At 52.7% G+C, this 17,888-nt stretch overlaps 7 protein-coding genes and 2 non-coding genes across 9 annotated transcripts; 6 read left to right on the forward strand and 3 right to left on the reverse strand.

Moving 5' to 3' along the window:
• Positions 1–98: 98 nt before the first annotated feature.
• On the reverse strand, positions 99–1,194 carry B0T23DRAFT_136655 (uncharacterized protein). The gene is made up of 3 exons (XM_062832283.1): positions 898–1,194; positions 658–800; positions 99–565 (listed from the first exon to the last, which is right to left on the reverse strand). Exons 1-3 carry the CDS (start codon positions 952–954, stop codon positions 289–291), a joined length of 477 nt encoding a protein of 158 aa, XP_062692679.1. The 5' UTR covers positions 955–1,194; the 3' UTR covers positions 99–288.
• Positions 1,195–2,559: 1,365 nt separating this feature from the next.
• On the reverse strand, positions 2,560–4,282 carry B0T23DRAFT_379206 (uncharacterized protein). The gene is made up of 2 exons (XM_062837135.1): positions 3,491–4,282; positions 2,560–3,428 (listed from the first exon to the last, which is right to left on the reverse strand). Exons 1-2 carry the CDS (start codon positions 4,035–4,037, stop codon positions 2,836–2,838), a joined length of 1,140 nt encoding a protein of 379 aa, XP_062692680.1. The 5' UTR covers positions 4,038–4,282; the 3' UTR covers positions 2,560–2,835.
• B0T23DRAFT_136708 (uncharacterized protein) lies at positions 4,195–4,579 on the forward strand. The gene has a single exon (XM_062832285.1). It carries the CDS (start codon positions 4,351–4,353, stop codon positions 4,534–4,536), a length of 186 nt encoding a protein of 61 aa, XP_062692681.1. The 5' UTR covers positions 4,195–4,350; the 3' UTR covers positions 4,537–4,579.
• Positions 4,580–5,619: 1,040 nt separating this feature from the next.
• On the forward strand, positions 5,620–7,808 carry B0T23DRAFT_136718 (uncharacterized protein). The gene is made up of 5 exons (XM_062832286.1): positions 5,620–6,101; positions 6,170–6,487; positions 6,545–6,707; positions 6,770–7,003; positions 7,066–7,808. The coding sequence occupies exons 1-5, from the start codon at positions 5,817–5,819 to the stop codon at positions 7,443–7,445; spliced, it is 1,380 nt and encodes a 459-aa protein (XP_062692682.1). The 5' UTR covers positions 5,620–5,816; the 3' UTR covers positions 7,446–7,808.
• An 84-nt stretch (positions 7,809–7,892) lies between these two features.
• B0T23DRAFT_420078 (uncharacterized protein) lies at positions 7,893–9,740 on the forward strand. Its single transcript, XM_062839726.1, has one exon. The coding sequence runs from the start codon at positions 8,120–8,122 to the stop codon at positions 9,503–9,505; it is 1,386 nt and encodes a 461-aa protein (XP_062692683.1). The 5' UTR covers positions 7,893–8,119; the 3' UTR covers positions 9,506–9,740.
• Positions 9,741–10,419: 679 nt separating this feature from the next.
• Positions 10,420–13,189, forward strand: B0T23DRAFT_136723 (uncharacterized protein). The gene has a single exon (XM_062832287.1). The coding sequence runs from the start codon at positions 10,574–10,576 to the stop codon at positions 12,725–12,727; it is 2,154 nt and encodes a 717-aa protein (XP_062692684.1). The 5' UTR covers positions 10,420–10,573; the 3' UTR covers positions 12,728–13,189.
• A 162-nt stretch (positions 13,190–13,351) lies between these two features.
• On the forward strand, positions 13,352–13,423 carry B0T23DRAFT_t168. Its single transcript has one exon. It is a non-coding gene; the product is annotated as a tRNA-Met (tRNA).
• A 488-nt stretch (positions 13,424–13,911) lies between these two features.
• B0T23DRAFT_t169 lies at positions 13,912–13,983 on the forward strand. The gene has a single exon. It is a non-coding gene; the product is annotated as a tRNA-Glu (tRNA).
• A 608-nt stretch (positions 13,984–14,591) lies between these two features.
• Positions 14,592–17,354, reverse strand: B0T23DRAFT_317870 (uncharacterized protein; the record flags this gene model as incomplete). The annotated part of the gene is made up of 4 exons (XM_062835031.1): positions 14,592–16,067; positions 16,128–16,917; positions 16,972–17,055; positions 17,116–17,354. The coding sequence occupies 4 exons, from the start codon at positions 17,352–17,354 to the stop codon at positions 14,592–14,594; spliced, it is 2,589 nt and encodes an 862-aa protein (XP_062692685.1).
• Between the last annotated feature and the right edge of the window lie 534 nt (positions 17,355–17,888).

Consider the following 17,888-nt stretch of genomic DNA (forward strand, 5'->3'; position numbering starts at 1 on the left):
AGACCTATCGAATCGCTGAACGCCCGCTGTTTCCGGAACAGCATCAGGAAAGACGAGAAATTACAAAAGGAAAAAAATGATGGGGGAAACCGGCCAAGCGAACTTGGGCATGCCACCTCGTATCGGCATGGCCAAGGAGTCCCGGATTTATTGTTGTGTCAGGTGGTTCTGGTTTGCTGAACGTATGGTGTGGTATATTCTGGGTCGGAGGATACTGTGGATGTTCTGTCATGTTGCCGTCGGCATCAGGTGGACAACAAGTCACGGTTTTGATGTCGTGGTATGGTTTCAGCGCATGGCGGCAGCGGCATCGGTAAAGTTACCGACGAGGGCCTCGCCTCCTTCAGCCTTGATGGGGATGGTTGGCAAGGAAGCTTTACGCAGCATCTCCATGCTGTCGTCCTCAGGGGTGCCCCAGTCAACCCGTGCAACGGAGGCCATGTCGTCGTGGGTTGAGAGTTTGGAAAGCAGGGCATTGTAGCGCTGGCCGGCAAAGCCGTAGGGAACAGGAGCGTCTTGCATGGGTTTGTCATGCGGGACCATATCATAGATGTCGACCATGTTACTGCGCGGTTCCAGGTCAGTTATTCGCGGCTACGTGGATTTGGGTCTCGGGCTAGATCTTGGATGGGAGACATTTCGGATGGGAGGGCATACTTTGATGTGCGTTCCACCACGCCCTGCAGAGCCGCAATTTCCCTTTCTGTCTCTTGGGGGTCTTCCTGGTTCATCATGTGTTGCTGATCAAAGCTACCGTAGTGCATGTTGTTCTCGTCGAAGAGATGCTGGGCCTCGTCCTCCTGGGTTACGCAACAGTCCACGTCAGTTCTCTTGTTCCGTCGAATGCCTCTTTTGATGGTCATGTCATCTGACTGTGACCGCTATGCCGAAACCTACCTCATCGTAGTCATCGCTCCTCCTACCGCCGAAGCAGGTTGAGCAAAAGTTGCCCATCTTGTTATCTCGTCCTCCCTTCTTTATGTGCCGTGTCGCCAGTCGGATGGTGGTCGGTCGGTCGGTCGGTGTCAAGTCGTCGGATGACGTTTGTCAATTGGAATCGCGCGAAGCGACAAGAAAAAGTCTCGTCTTGAAGTCAGACGTCGTCGAAGTAAAGTTGGGAGAAAAGACTGTCGCGAAGAGATGAAACTTGATCGATACCGAAATGAGATCAAACCAAAAAAAAAAAAAAAAAAAAAAAGTTGGGTCCCGTCGTGAAAATCGCTTGTGGTGCTGGTTTAGTTGAGTTGCTTCGGCTTCTGTCGGGTGCCCGCGGGGGAGGGGACTGCTAGCGAGGTCGGTTCATCAGGCAAAGGAAGGAATGTGTCGCGATGGACTTGCTGCAGTGTCCCGAAATGTGGTCGGCCGTCGGCTTGGAATCGGGCGATGATTGCGCGACGGGAGGCAGGAGGGATGAATGATGGAATAAGGGAACCCAAGGAAGGGAAAGTTGTCCTTATCGATATCGATCGTCGTCGTCGTTGTTTCCAAATTTCAACGCGCCTCGATTCATTTCCAGGCGTTCCTTCCCGCAAGCCCAGCACAAGGTCTTCTCGGTCGCGAATTGAATTGCAGTGGTGATTTCAACAAATGTGTCACGGCTCAATGCGCCTGCCATGTGCGGCTAAAAATCCACCGACGAAAGATTTGGAGCGGTCATCTGGTTGGTTCATCCTTGCTCGTGCCTTATTCAGCCGCCTCCGGCAAAACTTTTGCTAGTGTACAGGCGCCAGAGCCCAACAAACTCTAGCGAACCCTGTGTGGCCCTGGGGCTGAACCGCAGGCGCGAGTGCACGTGCGGCTATCCAGACTAGCCTCTAGCCTCCTCAGCCTACCAAGGCGCTGCCCTGTTGGTGGGTGGCAGAAACAGTTGGTCAATGCGCACTTATACGCCATTTTAACCTTGTTTGGTCGCTAATGTGTACAGTGATCTGTCAGTCGCACGAGTCACTCATATCAGTGGTTGAGCATCCAACCAAAAACCCCTTCGACTATATACCCAAGTATGTACAAGGATTGAATCATCAGGAACGGACCACGAGTTCAACAGGGAAGATGAAGTCATCCGGAAATGTTCCGTCATTTCTGAAACGTCGCAACTTGCTGATTGATGAGCGTTCTAGACAAGGAAGCCCCGGTGCGGAGCTCACCGGACTTCGGACTTACTGCCCTGATAGTGGAAGCGACCCGACTTTCCGGTACACTATTGCCCTGGAAGTCCCACTGTAACTTGGGTGATGCCCATCATGGAGTTCCATCTCGTTCCCGTCAACTCGGTTTATATTTTCATGTTGCAACGTCTGCACATGGCGAAAACATGGAAACATGTTGCAAGAAATGCTACGTGCTGCTATCGGAGACTGCGAAAATGGAGCTTTACCATCAAAATCAGGCCTGGAACTCGTTCAAGTCGACGAGTGTCACAGCCGAGATTGGCATCTTTTTTGCGGGGAACCTTTAAACTCCACTGACGGTCTGGGCTTTGCTTCCTGTCTTCGGAGGTCCCTCGGGCTTCACGGCCCTACACAATGAGCTCTTGTCGCAAGCATATCAGAGTGATGAGACCACTTCGATTTTTGACATTTACGACTGAGCAAAATGACGAGATAAAACATTAAGGGTATATCCTAACTTTACATAAACGCTCCAATCTTATCCCATTCCTTCCAACACCCACGCCAGCACCATAAGACATGCAAATCTTTGATACATGAAGCTTAAAAACGTATAAAGAAAAAAGAGCCTCTGTGTAGCTCATTAACCGTAGATTTTCATTCCCCGTTCCTCCTGTTGTTATACGCGAGGTGTTCCTGTTCCTTCTCCTCGTGCACCAACTCACTACAGCGCTGTCCCCGGGCGCACACCATTATGATCGACCGACTGATCGACCGTATGCCTCGGATAATACACCGTGGCCCTTGAGGGATCCACCGGCGACCCGGGATGCATACCATCCGCCTCCGGCCAATGTCCAGCCTGATTCTCATGCTCCGGCGTCCCAACCGTCGTGCTCGCCACCGACAGCCTCACATCCATCACACTCAACCTCTGATCCAGCGGCGGCAACCTGGGCGACGGTGATAAGGGGACACTCAAAGTCGACATCTCCATCCCTTGCTCCGGAGAAAGCGACTCGTTACCATACACCGAAGTGGCAGCCGAAGAGGCCGCGGGAACCGTCGAATCGAGCGTGGTGGCGGATTTGGTATAGGCCGGTGGTGGCGTAGTCGGGTAGTAGCTTGATGGGCGGTCCAAGTCTGAAGGAGCAACGACGTGGAAGCGGGGCGGGAATTCACCGGGCGCGTCTCCCATTGAGAGTCGGCGGGACTTGGACCGCCGGAAGAGCACCATCCAGAGACCGAAGACGAGGAAGATGCAGAATACGGGGACGATGACCCCGATGGAGATTTGGGCGGCCATGGGTATCCCGCCTTCGCGGTCGGGGAGGGGGGGACTGCTGTGGGTGCGGCAGCTGCTTGTGAAGAGCTCATACTGAAAGATACGGATATGGAGGTATCTGATGTTGTAGAAGCTGAGGAAGATGGAGTTGTCATCATGGTTGGCGTTGCTTGTGCAACCGTCGAACTGATCAAAGCCGTTGTTGTGGGAGTTGTCGGAAGAGCAACGTTGCTCATCAAAGTGTTGCTGGTGGTGCTAGGATTCACACAGTAAGGGGATCCAGAGTCGGCGCCCATGCATGTTTGCCCGTCAGCGCAGCAAACATTTCCACATTGGAAATCACCAGTGGCGCAAACCCTTGCACACCCGTCTTGGCCAGCCTCCGGAGGGCAACAGAAAAAGGCGCCGTTATCAAGCGAGCACGTTGAGCCGAATCCGCAACACCAGCTTCCTTGTGTACATGTTGTTTCGTCGCTCGCACACGTGAGATCGCGTTGTACGAGTTCGACAAGTCCTCGACGACCTGGACTTAGTAGGGTGCCAATGTCGTGTTTGGGTCGATGGGCAGGTTGGAACAGGAACCGGGTGGGTGGGATAAGGAAAGGAGCGTCGTTCATTGTGGCATTAAGTGAAGGATTCATATTGATTGATTGGTCAAGATATCGTCAGATAGAATATAGTTGGTGTTTGTTTAAAAGAGCGACATGACAGAGAGTGAAAAACAGTGTGAAAGAGCGGATAGGGGAAAAGGGTCAGAAACTGGAGGCAAAACGGCAAGGCAAAAGTCGACGAAAACGAAAAAGAAAGGAAAGTCGGTCCATGTTATCAGAATTTCTGATGTTAACGGTTGGTGAGGCGCCATGAGGGTTAGTTGAAGATCAACAGTCATCAAGTCCGTGACGTTAATTTCATTCAGTGTTGATCCCGTGCAGCAAGGGAAGGAAGAAAGGTACCATGGCCTGTGATTGGTCCATCCACACCCCCCGGCTCCGAGCCGGATCCCGACGCGGCCTGGAGCTAGCATGCTTGTCCCTTGACACCTTGATGGGCAGCTATGGGCCCCTCTCGGAGATCGGCATGCAAAGGACTCCTCAAGCCGCCCAATCCGGCCAGGACAATCCGGGGAAGTGCCGGGGCTAACACCTGATAGAGGATCGTTCCTCACTCGTCGCCATTTCGGTATCACGGCGACATTCGGCAACAAGAGGTTTTGACGTCGGTGCACTTTAATCTCCATGGTTAGCGCCGTGGCGAAGAGGTCCACCCAGTGACGGCATGTCGATTGTCAGTGGGCTCGTTGAGGACAAATATAAAACATGAGGTCCAGAGTAGTGTATGATGTGGAGGGCAAATTAACGAGTTTGTAGCCCTGTGAATAGTCATCAGAGACTATAAGTGACCATGAGGACGAATGAAAACAATCAAGGTAATGAGACCAGTCAAGACCGTCCTATGAAGTTTTACGGCGATCGATATTACAGTTTCGGAGGTCTGACCCGGCTGCAGTCGTCAAGTCATTCTGGATGAGGTGGGTTAGGGTTTGCGACGATCAGGATATGCATGTCTCAGCATCAACCCAGCATTTCCTTCTTATCGAACTTCTAAAGTCAGTGTACGGGGACAGGGCATGCATGAGATTGAAATCTGCTTCTTTGGGAATCAGGTGGTGGCTGATTAGAAGGAAGAGAGAAATAAATCCAGGAAACAAGTAGGCAAGTAGAAATAGGTAGGTACCCCTCATCACTACCTAGGCACACAGCGCACCTTCCCAACTTCTACCTCTACATTTGCAATGAATCTTGGTGGCCTCTCTGATAAAGCACGCACATGCAGCTTTGCAGACTGCACGAGTCTCTTGAAGAATCTTCAGCAACATTATTTCTGCAAATAATTGGGACGGACATCCCAAGATCACGTATTCCATTGGTTCCTCTGTTCGAAATCTCGGCGGTTGAGATTGGCAATATACCTGCTTTCCGGATTTTCCATGCTGGTGCTCGCCTCCAGGATCTAGCCCTAATTCCATAATCGTTGACTTCACTTGGAAGGCGCGGCCCTCCCTATGCCGCAAGAGAACTTATGCTCTGCCTCTTGCGCGCCAGGAGAGGAACGGAATTTCCCCAACGCCGATATCTGTTTACCTTCCACTTCCACTTCCTGCCTTTACATGTACCTCTATCCACATGCATCAACTCCCCTCTGGCATGGACATTGCCCGGTTTGATCAAGATACAGCTTACAAACCTAGTTCGGCATTTCATGCGCATCAGCAAGCTATTCGGACATTGCCCGCATCACCTTGGTTGATACATGCCACTACATGGAAGCCTCTGGTCCTTGATTTAAAACTTTAAAGATGAGTTGTCCTCCTCTCCCCTTCTACCTTCCCACCTTCTTCACTCTTCCCACAAACTGGCAACATGATAGCCAACCAAGAGTCTCTTGGCAAAGCCATCAACAGCGCAGGCCTCCACGAGCCTGTGAACTTTCGGTGGCGTGTCACTGGCTACTACACGCCCGACCTTCTCGAGGGCCACCTTGAGAGACTGACCAAGGCTACCGAAAAGTACCTAAAATCTTGTCCCTGGCCAGCCAAAGAACTCGAGTATGGGTCTCTCAGGGTCAAGTCGATGCCCCTGTGCTCCCGCGAGGAACGCAACAAGGCTCCTTTGGACAAGAACGGAAGAGCGTACTTTGACATGACGGTACATGAATCCAGCGTCTCTTTTGTAAGCTCACATTTAGAGAGGGAGTCTAACAATGTCCCTCACAGGTTCAAATAACTGCTCAGCTCAACCCTGGACGCATCTTCATTCCACAGAATCTGGTCGAATTGCACGAATCGCTCTATGACTGCCTGTTTCCCAGACGTGGTGAAAAGTACCCTGTCACCAAGGGCTCCGGCTTTCGCTGTCAACTGCCCATTGGTGGTTTTGAGGGGCCAAATCACATCTTTAGTATCGTGAGGCTTTGTTGGACTGATGCACTATCAACAGCCCTAAAAGGAGTGTTCATCAGAAGGGGGATCATCACCCACACGCATGCTCCAGAACAATTTCCCGCCTCCGCAATCGTGGCCTTTATAAGAAACGTGAGAGCCAGCGATCAAGACCGATTACAGAATGAATTATGGCTGACTTTGGCGCAGAACCTTCTGAGACTCAGGGCCGTTTCTACAGAGTCCGCCGAAGAGCTCTCACACGTGCGCAACGGTCCAATTGCCGTCCAGACAGTCGTACACAATCTACTCGATACTTACCTCACATCGTGGGAGGCCTTCAAGCATACGCTCGCTGCGGCCAAAGACGAAGGTTAGTCCACCCTCAAGCCCTCATTTCTTCAATGTACACCTCGAACATCTGACATGGATTAGACACTACACCCAAGATGATCAAGAACGTCGTGACCAATGCCGAGATCATGCTATCTTCGTTGAAGAGACTCGTCAATAACATTGAGCGCCATGTCGGGAAGCCCGTCCCGGGATCCAAGAGTCGATTCTTCCTCAAGAGGTGGATCAAGAACTTTTTCGGAACAGCGGAATCGCCTACCGTTTGCCTTGACACTGACATCGAGGGCTTGGACGTTGATCGTTTCAAGTGCATGCGTACGTATCGATCAAATGTTCTCATCGGGTACAAAAGGCTGATTTGAACCGCCCTACAACAGTTCACCGCAAACTTCGTCGCTACGAAGCAGCCTTGTGCAACATGATAGCTACCGTCCGTCTTCTGGATCCGAGCACATGCAAAAAGTTCGAGCAGGTGGTTGACTCGACGGCCAACACTCCCGACAAGGCCGACTTTTTGCATATGTACGCCGGCACTCGGAAAGGGATGCCGAATTTGACCAGAGGGCGCCTGCTGGACGATATCAAAGGGTTCATGGAAGGAGTCGAGGATACACACCGCAAGCTTGTTGATCACCTCGAGGTCATCAAACGAGAGATTGGCAGGTCGATCGACCTTAATTCGAGGGATTCGTGGTTCCGTTCGGCAGAGCTGAAGGAAAAGTGCTACGACTCGGACTCTACTGACTCTACTGACTGATCGGACTCCTGTTGTGGGACGCCGCCCTATTTCGGTCGGGCCCAAGGAGCTGCATATTCGAAGGGGTGATATTGGTATAGTTTCAGGACGATCTCCACGAAACGTTATGGATATGACGTCTGCTAATAGGGCGTCTTGGACGATTGGTTCGACCTTTTTTTATGTGTGATTTACCAGACACACAAATACATGGCGTACACATCTTTGGCACGCACACAATACGCAATCACCACGTGGCTATCGCAGACAATGCAATCGGGTTTCAACACTGTAAAATCCCCATGGGGTTAGAGTAGTAGCCGTCCGGTCGTCTGTAGTGACGGGCTAGATACGAGAGACGTCATGTCGGTATTACATTTCGGCAAAGCGAGCCAATCAGCTCGCAATATGCCCTAGTCCCAACGTTGACAGTTTATGTACATTCCTTTTTGACAATTGTTGGTCATCCTTTGTTTGTCTGTTACTGGCCAGAACAGGCGGTGATGGTGATATTGTTTGTCAAGACTGGTATGAACTAGTAGTAGTGGCTGACATATCACAGCCAACCATGCCCCTGCTTTTTTGGATTAACAACAACCAGACACCACCAAACAAAATGGCGATGATCCCCAACTTTTCAAATTGCCGTGTTGTTTCCTTACCTTTGCGGTAATTCAATAACCTATCCATCAGCGATGACCGGATCGAAGACCAAAACCCCCCAAGTATCACCCAGAGCGAAATTCAATTATGCTCATGGTCCAGCTCCCCTATCGGAATTTCAGGACCTAGGCAACGGAATCCTCTTCTTGGATCCAGCAGCAGCAGCAGCAGCATCACCACCAAACCATGACGGTAACCACAACCATACCCCTCAACTCATAGTTCTCTGCACCTGGCTAGGCGGCGCCACTCCCCGGCGCATCGCCAAATACACCTCAGGCTACCGGCGTCTCTTCCCCGCCTCGCCCATCCTCGTCATCCAAACCGTCATTGCCGATTTCACCGTCCGTTCCGAACAGGCCATTCGGCGAAACCTAGCCCCGGCAAGAGACGTCATTCGACATGTCCTCCTTACCCACGATCGCTCCAATTCCCAATTACATGCAGGAGCAACTTATAGCGCACCGGAAAACAAGAGTCACGGGACAGGCACGGGAATCTTGTTACACATCTTCTCCAACGGCGGGTGCCACCTATCCCTCCAACTAGCCCACACCTACCTCTCCTCTTTTGGTGACAACTCACTCCCCGTCACGCTACAAATCCTCGATTCCTGCCCTGGCACGTTTTCCATTGCGCAGACCTATGGAGCAGCAGTGCATTCTGTGCCCTCGCATCATCCTTGGGTATTACAGAGCATGGAGCGATGGGGGTTGTGGAGCGCGGTGGTCCTGATTGCGGGAATACAGCACGGACTACCGAGAGCGATTGGGGAGAATGTGCTAAGACAAAAGTTGTTGGGTGGGGTGGGGGTGGATTTTGAGGGGATGAGGGGGGGAGTTTTGGATGATGGACTTTTTGGGGGACAGGGAAATGGGGGAAAAGAAGAAGGAGGAGGGGGAACGGGGACGGGGAGGTTGTATTTGTATTCGAAAGCGGATGAGGTGGTGGGGTGGAGGGATGTTGAGAGGCATGTGAGGCAGGCTAGGAAGTTGGTGGTGAAGAAGAAGAGTAAGAAGGGGGGAGGAGATGATGAAAGACAAGGGTTGGTGAGAGCGGAGAGGTTTGAAAAGGCGAGCCATTGTGCGTTGGTGATGGAGGATGAGGAGAGGTATTGGAGGGCTGTGAGGGAGAGTTGGGAGAGGCAAATGGAGAGGAGGCGGATGCGGAGAGAGAGTCGCGAAGAAGAGGAGTGTGAACCCGGAAAAGTCGTGTTGGGGGCTACAAATGAACAAGGGGGAGAAGGGGGGTTGGCGAGGAGCCAGGAACAAGGTTCGGTGTTGAAGAAGGAGTTGAGTCGAGAGCAGCTGAGGCTACTAAGTCTAGGAGAGGTCGCACTAGCAAGCTCTGACGGACTCGACGCTTCTGCTGTCGACGTTGCGAAGAACAGCTTAGAAGATGGGGTGCGGTTTCGATAATCGTATCGGGAAGAGGATTTGCTATTCTTGTTGCAGTTTGATTTATGGGACTCCAAAAGGAATAGACACATGGAGCGTGCCTCAGAAGACCGTTGGTACTCTCGTCTATGATAGCGTGGTTTGTAATTAACAACAGCTCTCATCATGATCATCCAGACGATGTGACAGTATACATGAGACAATCAGATATAAAACCAGTTTGAGCAACGGCGGTCTGCGTCCTCTCAAAGATAACTAACCGTCGTGAACATGGGAGTTGCTTGCAAAAAGAATTAGGCACAAAGCGGACGACAACGGCAGAGGTTACCTTGTATTTTTTTGGTTAGACCACTGGGGACCCACATTTCAGCCCCCATTCGCACATCCGAAAGCGGTTGGGCGCATGATAAGGCTGGAGTTAGAGCGGTTGCTGGGGTCCACTGTCATCTCCAACGACTCCAACTTGTGCGACTCCACAACTGGGACACAGTGACCAGCTTCAAGTTGTGGTTGGTCCGTCTTTCCCCGAAAAGAAAACAAATCAATGGAAATAAAACCACAAAGTCAACATCCCAAAGGGTCCCTGCTTGTGTCGAGAGACATCGAGAACCACAGCAACATTGTGGATAATTTTGGACGGTGCCAGAGAAAGTGCCTCTTAGGTATAGTCCTTTGTTGGCATACTATTGCCCGATCGGCTCGAAACCCCACTTTCATCCCAGAATCTGCAAGTACGGAGTCGCCAGGCATTATTGGCTTTGTTTACTTTCAACCTTTCTGACTTCCGACATCAACCACGGCGACTTGCTTCTATATCGGCGGCCAGGCCCCTGAAATCACCTCGTTGAAATCGAAAGACATTCAAAGGCCTTCAAGTTACCATAAGCCGACGACTTTAAGAGCTTGAAACCCGGGGTCCACACCGCCTAACCCACATCACATGTAACGCTTTGCATAGCAGTGCTTGAAGCCAAGCGAGTTCGCAGCCGACATACACCATCCGTCTATCGCTCGACGGAACCCGTTTGGGAACCGCCACAAACCATTTACAGGTTTCATCCATCGGCATATCAAGCCATATAATTCCCAATGGCTCTCTCATCATCATCATCATCGCCCAGTGAGGCCGTCTCCAGACGACAGTCTCTTTCCATCGGCTGCGCTCCAAAGAGACAACTCAATAACATCGAGGTCCTCAGTCTGATGCGCCAGCAACGAGAACACCCAAGCCCACTCCGAGAATGGTCCCCCGTCCACCCAGGCATCCAGCTGAGGGTCAACCTGCTCAACAAACTCATCTCGGACCTCGAGCGTACCCATCTTCGCCTCCAGCAAGAGGCTCAAAAGACACAACAAGCCTCCCAAATAGTTCAAGACTTTGCCGCATGGCCATCCATAGCACCCGAGTATGCCGCGATAAAGGCAGCCAACCCGTGGCTAGCAAAACAAGCCGCCAAGTATGCTCGGCCAGTCATCGAGAAGGAGTATACCCAGGCTATTGCTTTTTTGCAAGCTAAGCAGAGGAGAGAACAGTTACCAGAAGGAGACAAGTTAAAAAGGATATCTGGGGAGGAGAGGACACCAAGTCCGGCGTCGAGTCCCGAGGAACACCGCCAGCTTAGGAAAAAGGCGAGTAGTCAGGACCTGCGATCCAGTCTCATCACCCACCAAGGTTCGCCTGCTCCCCGTAGGCCAAGGACGCCCCCAGAGAAGGAAGGGAGTGGGAGACCCAAGACGCCCGAAAGGCCCACCCCTAATGTTACGCGACGACCGGAAAAGACCCCAAGCCCGCGACAAAGACCACCACCAGTCAACGAGATCAAGAAACTGCGCCTCTCCCCACACGACTCGAGCAAATCTTTGCCTTCCAAAACCCGCAGTACTCCATCCGGTCTGTCGCCCAGTCCCATGTCGAACCACCTCTCGAAACCGAAGGCCTCGCCGTTGGCCTGCCTAGAGTCGATGGGCATCGTCCTCACCCCCGAACAAAGACTCGAATTTGCCCAGCGCGCCGAACAGCTGGAAGCCATGGCATATCTCGAACTGCGTTGGCATAGGTTGCACTATGCAATGACTGAGATCCAAGGATTCTGTGTCCGGGGGCTTGCGGAGAGGGAAAGCGAACGGATAGCCAAGATGATGTACCCAATACGGAGACGGAGGTCTACTGCTGCTGGCGGTTCTGGAGTTTCTGCGCTGCGGGGGTTGCTGGCGGGTTTGGACGAGGATGACGACTTGACGCTCTTTGGTAGCGACGACGATGACGACGAATTCGAAAACGAACTGAACCACTACGAAGACGAATGGGAGGCCGAATCAGAGGATTCCGACTTGGACGGCGAATGTGACTCGGGAGAAAACGATGACTCAGACGAGGACAACTTCCCCGGCTCGACAGTTGCCTACAACAACCGCAAGTATGGAGGTCGCGGTACCATCAGCACCAGCAACACTCCAGATCTCTTCGCCCGCGCCGGAGCACAAAGTAGACTATCCATGTCCGCGGACATCGAACAGCAACAGCAGCAGCAGCATCTTCCTCTCGATCCTCACCATCCGCCCCTGCCAGATACGCCTCCCATCGTCTCTAGCATCGAACGTGACACTGCCCTTCCAAACATCGAAGCCGGACCCGAGGAGCCCATCGCCCTAACCCCTCCCGCTACCCCCAAACCTGCCCCCCGAAAAATCAACCTAAACCCGCGCAACGTGACCCTGCCACCTTCCAACCCGCGCGCCTCAACGCTGAACCTCAACCTCGGTCTTGGCGGCGGCGGCAACCTAAGAAACAAACCGAACACGGCACTGGCAAAGGAGATCGACACCCTCTTGCCCTGCGAAAAGGAGAACCTGCCTAGCACCCCGCTGAAGACGCTGAATATCAATCGGAGTAACGCGCGGCCGCTTGGTGGGACGGGTTTACTCACGCCGACGGCGTCGGGGCAGAGCAACGGTGGGAAGAAGGTGGGGATTGTTGATCTGGGGATCAAGAGCAGGCCGCCTGTGTTGAGGAAGTTGGGTGTCATGTCAGCGAAGGAGGTGGATGGAGGAGGAAAGGTTGATGCGGGAGGGAGGAAAGAGGATGCTGCTGCGAAGGAGAATCAACCGTCTGATGCTGGAAATGGCAATGGTGGTGCAGGAGCCCCTGGAGGTGGCAGTAGTAGTAGTAGACCTGGGCTACTGAGGCCGGGGTTGGGGAGGAGGTTTTCTTATCATGCTGGTGGTGGAAGGGTTTTGGGATAATTCTGCTCGGCAATGGATTATGTAAAGGAGAAGGGAAAGGGGAAAGAGAAGAGGATGAAAGTTTTGTGCGTGAACAGGTGAACGGGGTTGTTGTTATTGTTAAGGAGTTGAATGATGGATGACCCTCCAAGGGATGGATGGGACTGGAACATTCCAGGCATGGAAAGATGTCTCGGTCTATGTCACGAAGCAGGCTCGTGGGTGGACTGGTCTTCCTGTTCCACATATTTGTCAAGGGAAGATCTGAACCAAGGAACTCAGTCTTGGATAGTATGACAAACGAGCGAATGCGAATCGCACGTGGGAACTTGGATTGAACTGAACAAAAAAAGCATTTACCGGTATGCATATATATACATAGCCCATGGACTGGCACACTTCTAGTATAGTGTTAGGATTACCAACGATACATGTACACTAAAATGATATTCTTTTCAAGCTAAATGCATTTCGTACCTACTGTCTGCCCTTATTTGAATCCTCTTTTCAGACTTGTTCATCATTGTTGCTGGTCCCACATGGGGATCTGGTACATTCAGTAAGAGTCTTGTTAGCCATGAGGCCCATTGGTGTGAGTACATAACTCCTAATGAAAAGCAAATTATTTCATCAACAGAGAAAAAAAGCTGCATGGCGCAGCGGAAGCGCGCCGGGCTCATAACCCGGAGGTCACTCGATCGAAACGAGTTGCAGCTAAAATACGCTTTCTTTTTTTGCGTCTCTTTTCTTTTGCTCCTTTCTCCTGCCAATCTGTGTTTCACTCTCCTCTTTTCATTTCATTTTTTTCTTCGGGGGTTACCTCTGTTTCTTGGCCGGCAAGGGTTTCTCGCCGACAGTACCAAACCCGACTGCGTGCATATAACCCTGCAGTGCGGCTCTTTTTGCCATTTTGCCTTTGTGCATTTTGCATTTTGCAACACACCCCTGTACACTACACTCTGCTATACTAGGTATACTACAACCTGGAAGTGCAAGCTTGGCGGTCCTCTGGTGTACACTCCACTGTGTACATAGTAGTGTACCAAAACCCAATTGACTGGTCAGTAAGACCTTGATTCAGTTCGTTGGTGGTCGTTGTCGGTTCGTTGGGCAGGCAACAATAAGTTGGTTAGTTCCGGCCCATCTTGCTGATCCCCAATGCGTGTACATAGTTAGCTCAACTAGCACCATATAATAACTCAACATCCGGTATAGTGTAACGGTTAACATATCGCGTTTTCACCGCGAAGCTCGGGGTTCGATTCCCCGTACCGGAGTTTCTTTTTTCGTTTTCCTCGGCTTTTTAGCTTTTTTGCCCGTTTTGTGCTTTTCCTTGTTTTCGTGTCATTGTTCCTCCGCGGCATAAAGTTTGCCCATTACATGTTACTTATATCTTTCTGCCTGCAGGTCTTCGTATGCTCACCTTTTCTTCGTTTAGTTTAAATAAGCATGCGTCATACAGCATCTTTCGATACAATTTCATGGGCAGATTCAATCTTACAGAGTGACAGATGGGGAGATGCCACGATTTTAGCTGTGCTGCGCATACCTGTTAAACTAAGATGACAAAGAATATCTCTGTCTTCCTCACAAGAACCATTCGCTTTCTTGCTACGCACATACGGGGACTCGAAAGTATAGCATATCCATCAAAACGAGGAACAATGGGTTAGGTTATGGATCCAACAGAATTGAAATTGAAATTGTATGTGCAAGATTTATGTTCATATGTACAAATGCTCATGTCAAGATATTCACAATGAAAAAAGTTAAGTAGGTTCACCAACCAAAAATCACCCTTCCATCACTTCATCAGTCTTCCACTTCTCATCACATCCCATCCGCAGGCATGCACACACCCCCTTCCACTTGCCCTGGTACTTGCTTACACGCACTGCGAATAGTAATCATTCTGCTTTTCGCACTTATAAGGCGACACGCAAGCCGTCGGGCCCGTCCAGCCTACACCTCCGCACTGATACCAGTGCTGCGCGAGCTCAGCGCCGACAGTCGAGGTAGTCTTGACCGACGACAAAGTCAAGGTAGCAGTAGTAGGCTTGACAGTCGACGTCACAAGCGTGGTAGTAGCAGCAGCCTTGCTCGTCGTCGTGCTCACTGGAGCAGCAGCAGAAGTGGAGGAAGTCTTCACCGCAGCAGAAGATGATGACACAGCAGCAGCAGTGGAGGAAGAAGTCTTCACCGGAGCAGAAGACGACGACGTAGCACCAGGGGCGGTGCCGCTGACAGAAACCTGCGCGTACAGCACACCGCGGCCGTTGGTGCCGACATAGACCTGCCCAGCGACGTTTCCGGAACCGAGTACCTTGCTAGAGGCCACGGCGATGGAACCAAAGCCCTGAGCACCCTGGACGTCAGTCCAAGTAGCACCAGCGTCGGCGCTAGCGTACAGCTTGTTGCCGTTGGCGCCGGTGCCGAAGGCGTACAAGTTCCACGAGCCAGAAGCGGAACCGACGCCGAGGGAGATGGACTGCGTGTTGGTGAGTCCGCTGAGCTTGGTGAAGGAGACGCCAAAGTCGGTCGAGCGGAAGATGCCGGCGTCCGTGCTGACGTACAGCTCGCCAGCGACGGTGGGGTGGGCGACAATGTCGCGGACGGCCTTGGCGGATCCCAAAGCGTCAGAGACGGCGGTGAAGGTCGCGCCAGTGTCGGTGCTGCGGTAGAAGGTGCCGGTGGTCGAGCCGGCGTAGAAGACGGTGTTGTTGCGCTTGTCAGAGGCGATGACGGCGCCCGATGGGAGCGAGGCGACGGCGGTGAAGGTGCCCTGGTTCTGCGAGCGGACGACGCCGGAGGTGCCCGAAGACCAAACGATGGTGTCGGCGTCGGCAGAGTAGGCGACCGTGCCGCTGCTCTTGGTGGTGTCGGTGCCGTTGTGAGCGTGCCACGAGGCGCCGCCGTCCGAGGATACGGCCACCTGCTGCGCGCCGGAGCCGGAGCCGATGCGCACCACGTTGGCGGGCTTGTTGCCGGCGTAGTCGACGTCGGCGGAGCTGGCCCACTGGGGCGTCATCCAGGGCGTCTTGGGAGAGGTGCCGAGGTCGGAGCTGGCCTTGAAGGTGAAACCACAGTCGTCACCGACAGCCGCGAGAAGCTCGGAGCCACCGGGGGCGGAGGCGAGACCGAGGACGGCCATTTCTTCGATGCCAACGGCCAAGGACTGGATGGTTACGTTGTGGACGGTGTCCCACTTGGTCAGGTCGTGGCCGCCGTAGACGGTGAGACCGGTGGCGTAGAGCCAATGGTCGCTGTCGAGGGGGTTGATTTCGAGGGATTCGATCATCCAGCCGAGATGCTTGGTATCCTGAGAGAGGAAGCCGGTCTCGATCCAGGGAGCGTTAGGGGTCTGATAGTTAGAAAGTTAGTATAACGTCAAATGAGTATGGGAGAAAAGAGAACGCCTTACGGTCAATCCATAGTACTGGTTCATGTTGGGATAACCATCCCACTCCCAGATGGGAGACCAGGTGGCACCAGAGTCGGTAGAGCGGTAGATCTGGGCATCGGGCCACCACAAGTTCAAGCTGGCCACCATAATGGTACCGGGGTTCTGCATGTCAACACCCAAGCCACCAAAGCCATAGGCGAGGTCGCTGCCAGAAACGGGAGTGATGTCCTTCCAGGTACCGTTGGTGATGTCGTAGCGGTAAACGGCACCGGCAGTGCCATCGTAGGGACCAGTACCGTCGCTATAGGTAAGGTAGAGGGCCTTCTCGGTGGGCTGAAGCTTGCACTTATGAGGGAAATACGTGCCGGGCTGGCCAGCGACGGCGGACCAGGTGGCACCAGCGTCGTTGGAAACCCAGACCGAAGAGGTGCTGTTAGTGGCGGAACCAACAAAGATGCGGGACGTGGCGCCGTTGGTGGTAGCCGAAGTCGAGTCAAAAGTAACAAAAGCAATGCCCTGCTTGTCGTTGTTGAGGCCAGTGGTATCGGATGGGTCTACGACATAGTCGCCGACAGCGGTGAACGAAGACACCTTGGAGAAGGTGACACCGCCGTCTGTGCTCTTGTAGAGGCCATGGCCGCTGCGAGCACCGAAGTAGATGATCTTGGAGTTCTTGGGATCGACAGCAAGTCTCTCGCCCATGCCGCGACCGGGCATGTTTCCTCCAACCTTGAAGGGCAGCTCGGTGCTAGACCATGTAGCACCTCTGTCGGAACTGCGGATAAGGGTACCGTTGTTGGGGTCCCATCTAGAGTTGTGTTAGCCTACATTGAAGGGAACGAAGGACTGTTCCAGGACTTACGAGTTGGTGTACATGCCGGTAGCGGCATAGACCTTGTCGGGATCTTGAGGATCGAGAGCAACAGCATCGATACCCCAGTTGTTCCTGATGATTGTATGGTCAGCGTGCGGGTGACTAGGGGAGTTGACGATGGCTAGTATTTACCATTTGTCGTCCGTAGTGATGGAGTCGGTAATGGCAGTCCAGGAGTCATCGGCATTTAGTCTGTAAAGACCGCCAATATCGGTACGAGCATAGGCAACGCCCTTTTCCGTTGGGTGAAAGACAAAGCCAGGCACGAAACCACCACCGCCGCCAATGTTGACGTTCTTCCAGGAAGCAGCAGCCCTCACAGGAGCTGCCGCGGCTGCTAGAAGCAGCTGGATCACCGAGATGCTCTTCATGACAGGCTGACACAATGGTTGGAGGTGTCGTTCAGCAGAGCCTCCCAAAACGGTCCATACAAGAGGTCATAATGCAGTTAATATATGTATCAAGCACGTCCCAGTACCAGAGATCAAGACGGATCCCCCCGTTGGCCAAGGCCATGGCATGTCGACCCGTCTACCCGGAGAGTGCGGAGACTATGGTCTGACAGTTTCTGGAAGCGCTGCCATGACTGTGAGTCGGTGTAGGTGGGGGTGGCGGAGAGATCATTTCGTTCGAGGACGACTGGCGTGCTGGAACGTCATGCTCCATGGTGGAAGGAGATGAAGGAGAAGGGAGATGAGGAGGAGGCTCCAAAGAGAGAAAATGATCGAGGAGTCCGCGAATCGGTTGGTTTAGCGAAAAGGAGACCAGTCCACACTTTCGGGCCCGAGATGCCGCTGTTGCTACTTTGGTGTGTGGAAGCGTGGAGCGTCAACCTCCGCGTTTCACTTTTCGGGCCATGGCGTGCTTGTCAATAGCAGGGGACAGGGACCAGGGATGGTGATAGC

Source organism: Neurospora hispaniola (genome assembly GCF_033458365.1).
Source record: "Neurospora hispaniola strain FGSC 10403 chromosome Unknown B0T23scaffold_4, whole genome shotgun sequence".
Lineage (NCBI taxonomy): Eukaryota > Fungi > Ascomycota > Sordariomycetes > Sordariales > Sordariaceae > Neurospora > Neurospora hispaniola.

Bases quoted from the DNA above. Each gene is read 5' to 3' on its own strand.
- B0T23DRAFT_136655 (XM_062832283.1), bottom strand. From the start codon at position 954: ATGGGCAACTTTTGCTCAACCTGCTTCGGCGGTAGGAGGAGCGATGAC. The intron at 801-897 runs GTAGGTTTCGGC...TGCGTAACCCAG, and splicing joins GGAGCGATGACTACGATGAG to GAGGACGAGGCCCAGCATCT. The intron at 566-657 runs GTATGCCCTCCC...GGAACCGCGCAG, and splicing joins GTGGTGGAACGCACATCAAA to TAACATGGTCGACATCTATG.
- B0T23DRAFT_379206 (XM_062837135.1), bottom strand. From the start codon at position 4,037: ATGAATCCTTCACTTAATGCCACAATGAACGACGCTCCTTTCCTTATC. The intron at 3,429-3,490 runs GTATGAGCTCTT...CCGACCGCGAAG, and splicing joins CTCCATATCCGTATCTTTCA to GCGGGATACCCATGGCCGCC.
- B0T23DRAFT_136708 (XM_062832285.1), top strand. From the start codon at position 4,351: ATGGCCTGTGATTGGTCCATCCACACCCCCCGGCTCCGAGCCGGATCC.
- B0T23DRAFT_136718 (XM_062832286.1), top strand. From the start codon at position 5,817: ATGATAGCCAACCAAGAGTCTCTTGGCAAAGCCATCAACAGCGCAGGC. The intron at 6,708-6,769 runs GTTAGTCCACCC...GACATGGATTAG, and splicing joins CGCTGCGGCCAAAGACGAAG to ACACTACACCCAAGATGATC. The intron at 7,004-7,065 runs GTACGTATCGAT...GCCCTACAACAG, and splicing joins TGATCGTTTCAAGTGCATGC to TTCACCGCAAACTTCGTCGC.
- B0T23DRAFT_420078 (XM_062839726.1), top strand. From the start codon at position 8,120: ATGACCGGATCGAAGACCAAAACCCCCCAAGTATCACCCAGAGCGAAA.
- B0T23DRAFT_136723 (XM_062832287.1), top strand. From the start codon at position 10,574: ATGGCTCTCTCATCATCATCATCATCGCCCAGTGAGGCCGTCTCCAGA.